This window comes from Carex rostrata, chromosome 16 (assembly GCF_964058835.1).
Source record: "Carex rostrata chromosome 16, lpCarRost1.2, whole genome shotgun sequence".
Lineage (NCBI taxonomy): Eukaryota > Viridiplantae > Streptophyta > Magnoliopsida > Poales > Cyperaceae > Carex > Carex rostrata.
Window position 1 is genome coordinate 103,234 of NC_135933.1, and position 12,221 is coordinate 115,454.

The 12,221-nt window shown below is 33.0% G+C and overlaps 1 protein-coding gene across 2 annotated transcripts in view; it reads right to left on the reverse strand.

Moving 5' to 3' along the window:
- Positions 1-2,402: 2,402 nt before the first annotated feature.
- LOC144567134 (peroxisomal acyl-coenzyme A oxidase 1-like) overlaps positions 2,403-12,221 on the reverse strand; it is a 104,626-nt gene continuing 94,807 nt past the window's right edge. The window contains exons 2-15 of one of the 2 annotated variants that reach the window (XM_078317187.1): positions 7,804-7,951; positions 6,930-7,038; positions 6,618-6,679; positions 5,992-6,201; positions 5,803-5,890; positions 5,547-5,709; positions 5,254-5,452; positions 4,468-4,665; positions 4,244-4,375; positions 3,860-3,980; positions 3,631-3,741; positions 3,246-3,315; positions 2,953-3,136; positions 2,403-2,857 (exon numbers count right to left, since the gene is read on the reverse strand). In XM_078317187.1, the coding sequence (XP_078173313.1) occupies positions 2,648-2,857; positions 2,953-3,136; positions 3,246-3,315; positions 3,631-3,741; positions 3,860-3,980; positions 4,244-4,375; positions 4,468-4,665; positions 5,254-5,452; positions 5,547-5,709; positions 5,803-5,890; positions 5,992-6,201; positions 6,618-6,679; positions 6,930-7,038; positions 7,804-7,941 (1,995 nt within the window). In that variant the 5' untranslated portion in view covers positions 7,942-7,951 and the 3' untranslated portion in view covers positions 2,403-2,647. Of the gene's footprint in view, positions 2,858-2,952; positions 3,137-3,245; positions 3,316-3,630; positions 3,742-3,859; positions 3,981-4,243; positions 4,376-4,467; positions 4,666-5,253; positions 5,453-5,546; positions 5,710-5,802; positions 5,891-5,991; positions 6,202-6,617; positions 6,680-6,929; positions 7,039-7,803; positions 8,178-12,221 lie in introns of those variants that run through there. The other variant, XM_078317186.1, reaches the window with a different exon arrangement.

Below are 12,221 nucleotides of genomic sequence, written 5' to 3' on the forward strand. Positions count from 1 at the left end.
CATAATTTTGAATTATAAATGTCATAACTTCAGGTTATCAATGTCATAACTTTAGGTTATGAAAAGGGAGATAAATAAATATAAATAAAAGAATACGTAAATTGCATGAATAAATTTAAATGTATTAATAACTTCAGGTTATAATAAAATATTTTATGTAATAACTTCTAGTTATTAAATTGCTTGGCTGCACAATTGTATAATTTAATTTGAAATAACTTCGAGTTATATTTTCATCCGATGACCTATAATAACTTCTGGTTATTATATTGATTTTATATGAAAATTTCTAATAAAACTTCAGATTTTTAATTGAGAATAACTTCAGGTTATTATTCATCCAATGACCTATAATAACTGCTGGTTATTATATTAATTTTATACTAAAATTTATAATAGAACTTCAGGTTGTAAATAATTATAATAATAACTTCAGGTTATTATTTTATTCAAGTAATACGAACTTCGGGTTCTTGATAAAATTTTAGTTGTGATAATAACTTCAGGTTATTACTCTTATTATTATATTCAGGTAATATGAACTTCAGGTTCTTGATAAACATTTAGTTTTGATAATAACTTCATGTTATTATTTCATCATTCACTTCAAGGAATGATTCTTATAAACTCAAACAAATATAATCAAAAATTTAAATGAAATTTAAATTAATGAAAGATATAATAATTAATCACACAAATTACTTACATGATTACTTTGCAACTTCTTCCGAGAAATTCGTGCTGATAACGTGTTATAAAATTAAAATAAAGTTGCAATAAAAATAAGTAAATAACAAGAGATATAGAGAGAACAATAATAGAATTGTATTCTCCACTATTGTGTATAATATGTGTCTCACATTCTCTATTTACAAAGCCTCTATTTATATGCTAGAAAGAGATGTTACAATAATAAAGGAGAAAATAAATGTCCATGGTAGTGAAGGTAGTGGAAGTAGTGGGCAATGAAATGATAATTAATATTGGAAGTTATAGAATGAACATCCACATAAATATATTTTATAACAAATATAAATACGTGGCGTGTACTTATGAGTATTAGCCTAAACATTTATACATACTTTACGGCCCCGGATAAGTTTCAACAGGTTGAGGAAATTCCAATGCGTGAGTGGGCAGGGGAGCAACAAGTGATCGTGCTAAATGGAGACTGGAGAGCAATGGTGGCGATAGGCATAGCTTTAATTGGTATCTATCTAAAGTCTAAAGTCTAAAGTCTAAACTGTCTTTTGTCCGAAATATTAATTAATATTTGACAAGATTTCTAATAATGTTCAAATGCAATTTTATTTTACAGTTTTAGACTCTAAAACGGCAAATTTAATTTATAATTTTAGCCCTCAAAACCGCACAACAACTCTACAATTTTGTAAATCCGAAAATTAAAATTACAGTTATAAGCTGAAAACTTGGGACTGGTCAAACTTAGCCACCCTTTCTAACTTCTTAAGAACATTTGTCACTTTCTCAAGGACTCAAGCTACAATGGAAGTCCCTTGATCATCCAAAACCGTGAATTTAATTCACGGTTTTATGTTTTAGGCTAAAATCATGAATTAAATTTATGGTTATAAAAATCCTAATTTCAGTATGTTATAATTTTTTTTCTTTTTTTAATAAAATATTAGAAATATTTTATATATTTCTTTGAAAATAGATGAAATACTATATAATTTGATTTATTAGAAAGACTGCCTCAAATAATTCGGATCAACATTTTTCAGGTCATATTTTTTACAATGGTAAGAAAAATTAAAATATTTATTTGTGTCATAGGAAAAAAAAATAAAAATGTTTTAAATCTGAATAATTAATCCCGGTTCAAAAGTCACTTCTAGATAAATAGTTAAATATAGAAAATATTGTGGTTCTATTTTTGGAAAAATAATAATTTTGTCAAATGAATTGAAATTAGATTTTTTTTAAAGCAGTGAATTTAATTCACGGTTTTAGCCTAGAACCATAAATATATATATATATATGTTTTCCGAAACTATGGATTTGTTCTGCAGTTTTGGAGGGGTTAAAACCGTAAATTTAATTTGCGAAAAATTGGCTCAAAACCGTGAAATAAAATTGTTGTTTGGGTATTTTTTGAAACCCAAGAGTGTATAATTCGGAATATATTATTTTGGATATTAATAAAAATTTCGGGTCTTTTGTGCTATGCTGCCTGTTTTGTAATAAGTTGGTTTGCAGCTAGAATTTACATATTTTGGTGCCTATGAGATAGGTTTGAAACTGATGATGATTTAGCGCCGAAATTTTTAAATATACCATAACCCGAAAAAAGATAAATCAAACCATCACGGATTTTTGAAAATTTCGAATTTTGACACGATCACATCGCTTAGAGAAGAGGACAAGGATGAGAAATCAGATAAACCTTCAATTACATCTTTATTTTGAACATAATGTTACACCTCTCTCCTTAATCTCTTATTAGTCCAAAACACATGCTATCGTCGCATAGCCTAAAATTTCAACTGAACTTATTCCTCAAGATCAATTCAAGCCAACCCCCAATATACCACACTAGAAACACAACACAGATGCTTATTATTATTAACATGCCCCCATTGGCACCTCATCTAGATTTAAATAAATTGCAAGTCAAGAATTTCAATTAAAGCCTTGCAAGCCTCAATTGCTGCTTGAGAACAGGGCGAATATACTCTTCATAGCCCTCAGGCACCGCAGACTCATTAAGAGGATCCTTCCATGCTTCCTCATAAAGAGCAGGATACACATTTCCATCATACCGGCCAAGCACAGAACCCAAGTAGTGGTCGGTGTAGTTGAATGCATCAACTATTGTCACAACATTAGGACGCAACTGAAACATAATAATAGTACAACCGTCAACTGGAGAAAAAAGGAAATTTGATAACCTCCAAGGTCTTTACTGAAAATTAAACTTATTATGAGTACCTTTGAGTAAAGGCTCCTGAGCTGCTCACTGACTAAGGCACCTTGCTTAGGTGTAATGGACCCAGTTACAAGGAAGTCACCAAGATGTTTGTGAAGCAAGTTGAGTGCGTATATGTTACATAGTATCTCGAGTTGTTCTTTCACCCCATTTCCCATAATGTCTTGTTGCACTTTCTCAATAAATCTTATATAGATAAAAAAAATATATTATTTTTTGTGTGTTTATGTTAAAAAAATAAGACGGGTAAAATATAACTAAGATCAATAATACAAATATGGAAAAAATGGCTTACTTGGTTACAACAATGAGCTGGCAGTGAGCAATTGCAGCTTCAACTAAATCAGCCGACAGATTGAGGAAGCCTGAAAAGGCACCAACTTGTCTTATTAGCTAGTAGACGAAAATTAACATTTTATAATGCATATCTGCTTAAAGTATTCAAACTGGCTTCTACTTGCATGCAAGTCTTTTGCTTATGTCAACATATAGGGGTTGAAAAGCAGCAGTTCTGTTCTGGTGTTGCAGCCTATAGTGTTAGTTGTTGTTTTCTCAGATCAGAAATAGTTGGTTAAGTACCACTATCTCTCACAAAGGCAAGAATGCAAACACCACCCTATATTTATATACATTTAGTATTTTCAACAGATTATAATTTTATTAGGATTTGAGGTAGTAACCTTCTTCTTGGCTTGGAGCCTTGCTAACATTTTGTGCACAATTTACTGCCATCCTAACAGCTCTAGCTTCAAAAGCCTCCTGAATCGCAGAAGGATTCAGCCAATCATCAGCTGTATGAAATTAACAATAAATATAAAGAAAATTAGTTATTAAATAATCTCACAAATGTTCGAAAAGCTCCACTTTTATTCAGAACAGATTCACTAAAAAAAGGAAGGGAATAAGTACCAGTGTTAACCATGCATCTGCACTGCATTAGGTGTTCTATGTTACCCATGTAAGCAGTTGTCCCAACAGGCTTCTTTCCAGTGGTAAGTTGTGAAACTGTCTTCATAAGGAACCTTGCAACCTGTAAAATTTCAATGTTAGTACAAGTGAACAAAAGTTGCACGGCTCCTAAAATATCAAAGACGCTCAGAACCGGAAGTAGAAATTAGACAAGAGACATGTGCTCGTACTAAAGTAACTGATAATGAGAGTGATTTTTCGAATTTGTATGATCACAGTATTTAGTTGCCATATAAAAAAAATAAGAAAAATAAAATAAAATAAAAAAATGATAATGAGACTGATATTTTGAATTTTTACTTGCAATTTCTATGGTAAACTGACCTGAAGAAGAAGGACAATGTTGTCGCCCTCATAAGTGCAGGCCGGAATGTAAACAGCAAATAGTTCAGGAAGCCCACTGCTACTGAGGTATCCGTGGCCCCCACACAGCTTTCTGCACTCCTCAATACCATCCTAAAATTTCAGGGGAAAAAAATGTAACTTAAATACTGAAAAAGCAAAGGATACTTTTAACAAACAGAAAAGGTCAAAATGAAGATGCTTACAGCAGTTACAGAGGTGGTCAAGGATTTCAGACCAGCAGTGCATGCATGAGCCTCAGCCAGAGTCGAAAAATCATTTGCTTGGAGCCTCTGTGTCACATCAGTGTACAGAGATTTTAACCACTCGCCAACAAACCTGAAGGCATAGGCAGAGGCAATCAATGGGAACAGCCTGTTCTGCTGAGTCTTGTAATTTATCACCTACAATATTTCAAAGTCTTAAATTTGATATATATCCAATAGAATAATACACATGATGAATAAAGCATACTATCTGGATGGAATTTCAGTACACATGTAATAAATAAAAGCACTCTAGATTGATAAAAAAAATCCAAGCACGCCCTTGCAAATTTGAAACATATCCGATACCATTGTCCTTATAACATGACAAATATCTCATACAGCCTTGCAAAAAAGGAGATATTTTGGATGCCTTTAGTCCCTTAAAAAAACACAAGCCATCCTGATCATTTTTCAAAAGATAACAAGCCTTCATCCTTTCCATAGAGAACAAAAGGTAATTTGGGCATTTGCAAAAAGTAAAGTAAGATGTGTGAGTGGGTGGATATAACAATATTCTCTGTGTTCAAAGAGGACACGTTATATCTTATTTGTAAGAGGTCACATTATTGATTTTGCAAGTTTCCACTGTTGACTTGTCATGTTATTTTTACAGAACTAAATAACATTGAATTATTTCAGCAGTTAACAAAATGCGGAAAGGTAGAAGAGGCCACTCTATAAGATAAAGCAAGGTATGAATGTGATATAGGTGTAGCAAAATACCGCACTCTCAGGCCCACCATCTTGCGATCCAAACTGCTTTCTCACAGCACTATACCTAGTAGCAATGCAAACAGCTCGAGATAATGCCCTGGAAGCGTCTGCAACAATGGTTTGGCGAACATAAACCATAGTACTATAAAGCAGTTGCCTTGGCACATCAGACTGAACATACTTTCCCTCCCTTGTGACCTGTGAAAGCCTATAAAAATCACACATATTTAAGTCATGAATACACATCAAGAAGCATAAACAGGTTTAAGAAATAATTATAATTATATTTGCAAAAAAAGAACCTCATTAACAACTGATCACGTGGAATGCGCACATGGTCAAATTGTAAAACACCATTATCCATAGTGTTGTATGCACCGCTGCCAAACTTATTCCCGATATCACCAACAGTAATACCAGGAAGAGGCGAGTGGTCATCTAAACTTCTTAACTGGACAATAAAACCTGAAAATTAAAGATTAATTTGTTAGAAAAAAAAAATTAAAATGCCAGAACTATAAACAATGGCGTAGAAAGATGAATAAATGATTGAAATACCATGTATGCCATAGTCCTTTCCCTCAGTAATTAGACGTGCATAAACCACTGCATGGGTAGAAACTTTCCCTAAACCACCAGGCCACCACTACAAATGCAAACATAATACACAAGTTAGGCACAGTTAGCCTAAACTACAAGGGCAATATTGGAAACCAGAAAGAACAAGGGTCTATTACAACTAGTCACCTTGCTTGAAGTGAGAGTAGGACTATGAATGATAAATTCATCAGTTTTGGGATCAAATGTAGCAGTTGTTTCAAGTCCTTGAACATTGGAACCATGACCCAGTTCAGTCTGAGCATAACAACCGATTATTTGCATTTTGTAGGCAAGCGGTAACCATTTCTTCTGCTGCTCCTCTGTCCCCTGCCCTTTGATTGCAGGAACAAACATTCCCTTCAAGAAATAAAAAAAAAGTTTAATAAGCGAACAATCAGTTGTACCTGTTTTGTGCTTGATAGAATATGGTTAGATGATGTATTGTGAAACTTTTACAGATACGACAGACCAAGGAAAAAAATTCCCCAGGCTCTGATATATTTGCTTAGTCCCTTCAGAGAATTTGTATACCAAAGATGAATTTTGGGAACTCAAAGACAAAAGTATGAAGTATAGAACCGTAAGTAGAAGAGTCACATTATCGTATTTAAAAGCTCAAAAGACTCTCCTATATGAAACCATAATTTAAAAAAAAAAAAAAAAAAAAAAAAAAAAAGAGTTTATTCCAGCATAAGGGGGACAAAAGCACACCAACCATATATCGTCCCTTAAGTTTCAAAATTTAAATCATAGTAATGAGGTTTACACCATACCCAGTGCAGATCTGTATAAGCAGGTTCATCTATGAAGAACCTCATCTTAGAAGCTTCTTCTTCTGTTGTTTAAATATAAAAAGTAACTCGTAAGTTGAAGAGTTCACACAGGGACATAGCCACAGTATACCCTTTGGGGTATCCTACATATAAAACCAGCAATCTATACATGTATAGAATACCATTTAGTCAAGTCCGATACTAGTATATACCAACTGAAATGATTTGAGGGCACTAATTGAGGCTTAAACACCACATTATGATGAAATATTATTTAAACAAAAACCAAAATTGTGAACAAAGTAGAATTACCAGTAAGGTGAAGTTCATTTATGCGCTTCCACGCATGAGCGGTCTTTTTCAGTGTATTCTTAAACAGCTCCTTCCGGGCCAGCATTGTTCTGTTGTCCTTGCGGAACACCTTAAAAAGACATTTGAGTTAGAACAAAAAGAAAAACAACATCTTTTAGCAAACAACACTAGATAGCTTAAAGAAGTTTCAATTAAAAAATGTTAAAACTTCAAACCAATCTATCCATGGTATATTAAGAACAGAATTTTCCTAAAAATATTTACAGAAATGCCATAAATTGTATGAGCCTGAAATACAAACCAGAAACGGCCTAAAAGAAATTTTCAGTTAGAAACTGGAGCAGCTTAAATTACCCTACAGGATGCCACTGTATTCCAAAATTTCACTATCAGCAAGATTAATCTGTTGACAATTTCTCAATTATCATACATTCCCTGATATCAATTCTCCTTACAATATAAAGTGATTTTAAATTGGCAAGTACGTGGAAAACAATAAAAACTATCAAACTGCATAACCTTAAAGGGAAAAAATATATGTATTGCTGTAGAAGTTGTAAAAGTTACTTTACGACTAAAAGTGCCAAGTCTTTCGAAAGATATTCCGGCTCAATTACAAACCCAAAGATGCTGACAAATAGAACGGCCTACAATCTTTCAAAAATATCAATACTTCCCCAGTAAAAGTTAGCTGGAACAAAAAATCCTTCTCCGAAAAAAAACCTATCGAACAATTAAAAAATTGTGCTGATCAACAGCTTGAAATAATGGAGGAAGAAGATTCGAACAAATTTTCCCCTCAAGCAGAATCTAAAGAGAAAAAAAAAGGCGGTATGAACCACATAATTAAAACAAATCTGAAAAATGTTCTCACTGGATCAGATGCGACGAGCCTCGCCATTCTGTCAGAGACATCAAGCTCGTGCTTCGATCCGGCCCAAACAATCTTCATCGCCTCCACATCGAATTGCGCTGTCTCCCTCTCGTGCGCCAAGTTATCGAGCCGCTCCATTTCTTTCTCCTCCAAGTTTCTCCGAACAGGGATTATATAGTCTTCCTCTCCTCTCCTCTGTATCTATCTCAAATCACAAAAAGCGAATGCAATTTCTTATCTCTATCTCGGAATTGCGGGAAGAGCAGATTAGCAACCAAATATCAAATAAATAGGGGGTACTGGGTAGTTGTTAGAACAGCAGATCTCCAAGCGGGGAAGAGCAAAACCGATTAGTCAGTCGGTCCACTGAGCTGACGTCATATGCTCATGCTCATCGAAATCTATTTCCTACCGAATTCGTATCCTCTTCATTAACTCAAAAGGAATCTTGACCATCCAATATGCTTTAAGATTCGTGCATACTAAATCCGCACTAATCGTTCCTACCGGTCCAAATATTAAATGCTCAAAGCTCATAACTCATAAATGTGGGGCCGAATTACCTATAGTACCTCAAAATTTGAGTTTGATGCGGACCGTTTGATCAGAATAAATTAAATTTACGGCTCCCTTAAATGTCGTGCGGATCAAGATCGGACAGTCCGGATTCGTATCTCATACTTTTGAGATACTTTAGGGGATCCGAATTCCATTAAAAATGTTCGTTGAATATCACGTGGTTATCCTTTTGATCTACTATTTAAAAATGGAAGTACCAAATATTTACACTATTTTAAAAAAGAGATATATTTATAATAAATCAATTGGGTAATTTTAATATGTTTTCACATCAAAAATAAAAGAACTAAGAAATAGAAAAAAAAAAAAAGAGAGAGAGAATTTTTTTCGGGCCTAATAGATTACTTGTAATAAATTTCAATTTAATAAATGTATATCATTGCTAATTTGAATTCCAAATTATTTGATAAACATTAAACTTGTATCGCATTTCAAAAAAATTATGTATAAAAATATAAATAAATAATAGATTGCGTTATATTATCGAATTTCAAAATAAAAGATTGGATTACAAAAATATCAAATTAATTGTTTGATAATGGTGACCGGTCTGTTGTGAATAGTTCAGTTAATTATTTAGATGAATGGAAATGGAGCGGCTTTTTTATGTGCGAACAATTTAAGAGCCTAAAATATCGAAAGCAAAATTTGCAAAAAAAATTCTGAATGTCTAAAATATCCAAAACAAATGAGAGTTTTATCTGTTAGTTTGGTTGAAATTGAAACAAAAATAAACAAAATTTTGTTTCATATTACAAAAAATAACTTAATCAACTAAATGTTAGATATATCTTAAGTTAACTATATATATCATTTTTGACAGCATAACTTAATTAACTTAATATAAATTATAAATTTTAATATATCCTTGTAATTATAATGGAAGCATATCTAAACACCACTTTGCCTTTGTTATCTACTAATTATAATGGAAGCATAAAATATAGCGGGCAGTAATGACTTTTAAAAGTAATATTTAAGTTTTGAAAATATATATATCAGTTATCAGCATCAATAATGTGAGTACCATTTTGGGTCAATTTATGTTAAATTTTGAAATGATAACGTACGTACGTACTTTGCGTTGTTGTTAGTCAAAGAACAAACTTGGATTACAGAGACTGATGTTAAACTTGGATTACAGAGTCCCATTTTAACAGTTATCAAAATTATTAAATTTCATTATCAACACGTCCTTAACATTAACCTTCCCACATTAGTAACAGGGCGGTTTGGATGTGAATTTGTGTCTTTGTTTTTGGAATCGGAGGTAAGAAATAATGAAATAAACTAATGTGGGAAGCATCGACTGGCGACTTGTACCGACTACCGACTGCTGTACTGTACATATAAGCATGCGTTCACATGTTTGGCGTGCGTATATAAAAAATATTCATTTTGTTTTTGTTTTTGTTTTAGGACATGGACCCCCATTTCTTCCACTAAATCCAAATGTAAGTAGTACTTAGGAAGGAGGATTGAAAATTTTCTATTGTAATAGCTAGCATATTATTGTCATGTGTACTACATCTGATATTTTCATTTGATCAACCCACACCCCACCCCCTCCAATTAACGTTTTGGATTAATTACAATAAATTATTTATGCTCTTTTTTACTCCTTGATATTACACTAAAAAAACTCTAATTTATTGATTTTTTTTATTTATTTTTAAAAGTATGGTACTTGTAATATAGAATAATGTAAGATGGAATAGTTTGCCGACATTATTAGGATTGGAGAAATAAAATATAATAAATTAATAACAGTGAAACTCCTCCTATTGTACAACTAGGTATTACTTAATTCTATGATTATTTCTTATTCTTAATTCTTCGCCAAGACCATCCACGTGTTTTACTCTAATCACGTGCTAAGGTTAACCAGACCAAGTCAACGCGTAGCCATGTATTCACAATTTAGGTCGAATGCTCGATAGCATTTATAATCCGATAGAAAATTTGGGCCTTTTGATTTTTGAATGGGTCTTAGTTGCTTCATTTTATTCAGTCATGGTCTGATTTTGTGTGTTACATTGCCAAGGCCCAAGGGGCTTCACTTGACTTGACTCGACTTGAAGAAGAGAATGTGGCCTATTGTCTATTGATATTGATTTTCCTCAAAATTCCAAACCAGATATCACATCCATCGACGTTATCATGTTAGTTTTAGTTTTACAACACAATATCATAATAAGAAAATAAAAATCATCCAAACAAACTAATTTATATATACTCAGATTTAATTAATTTGTATGAAATATATATATATAGGAGTTTCCTCTATATATATAAGAAATTAGCAATAAATAAATAAATATCTTTTGCAGAGAGTGGGGAGATCGGAATTTAAGGGATTGCCCTTTGCTTTACTCCATGCACTGTCTCTTCTCTTGTCAATTTATTCAGTCAGCAATAATTCGTCTCAGATAAGAAGAAATATAAATTATTGTATTATTGTACTTGAAAAGGGATCTAAATAAGTATAATTAACACTGTCGACCCAATAATTGATACAAGTCCAAGACTGCAAGACATCAATTAATAATTCAACAAAATATCAGATGGATAAGGATTAAGGAGCTGTCACCTTGCATTATTTTACTTGGTCAATAATTACTAAATTTCTGCGCGTTAAAATAATTCAAGGATCGTTTGTTTGTTGCAAATAATTGTTTCTCCTTTTATAATTCAAAGATTTATTTTATTTTAAAAGACTAGTAATCTCATAACATTTCCTAGAAGCATGATAAAATTCATGATGTTTATCTAACTTGAACTTGAGCTCTGGCACATGTCACATTGGTTAGCAAAATCTTTATGAACATATTATACATGATAGATAGCAACTGCCTACTAAGTCCTGGCCACAAACAATCAGCGAATGTAGATTCTAGAACAGAGTAGGCCCCACATTCCGCGAAATCATATCATCTTTATTTTCAGATACTGTGCTGTGCCTATCTTATGCATCTATCCCTCGTTCAGATTACTGACATACCCGTTACTATTATAATAAAGGGCAAAACCCATAAATACATAAGCTGGAGAATTTGTTCACCAGACCAGAGTTTGATGAGAGACGAAACAAAAGATCAAAATAAAAAAAGCACATCACATGAATTATTGTCGTGTCGCATATCGCATTGTTAGAAGTTAGAACCTTGTACAACAGTTGTACGTACAGGTGTACATGGTAGAAGAACGATTCGACGCATTCTCCAAAGTTCCCAAAAGAAAAGCATCAGCAAGCATCCTAGACTAGACTAGAGTCGTGAGAGAGAGAGAGAGAGGCGGAGGGAAGAGAAAGCCAGAAAGGTTGAAAGGGAGATGCTGATCCTTGAGCTGGGGATATGGGCACTACCGTTCACCCTATTGGTGGCGCCGATCCGACGGCTGGTGTGCCTCGTGGCCAACATCCAGCGATTGTTTGCAACCATGGTAACCACCAGTAGATCTCACTACGAGGGGATCTGGACTCGCCTCAGCAGGCTTGATTCTTCCACAATTTTAATTTGATCTTCATTTTTTTTTTATTATGTTTCTTCTCAGAATGGCATAATTAAACTTTTTCTTTTTGTTTTTTGTTTTTTGTTTTTTTTCCTTCAAGGATAGGATTTTGTAATTATTAGATTGAGTTGGGTGCTTATGCAATTATATATGCAAAGTTTTAACTGAACCTTTTGAAGGGAACTTGCTTCAATATGACAAAGTGATAAAACACATCTTATTTAACAATTATCACATATAAGTTCTGATTAAATTTTTCTTGCTCAAATGTGTTTGATTGAGAGATCTAGACATTGATGCAATAGGTACGATTTACACGTAAAATCAAG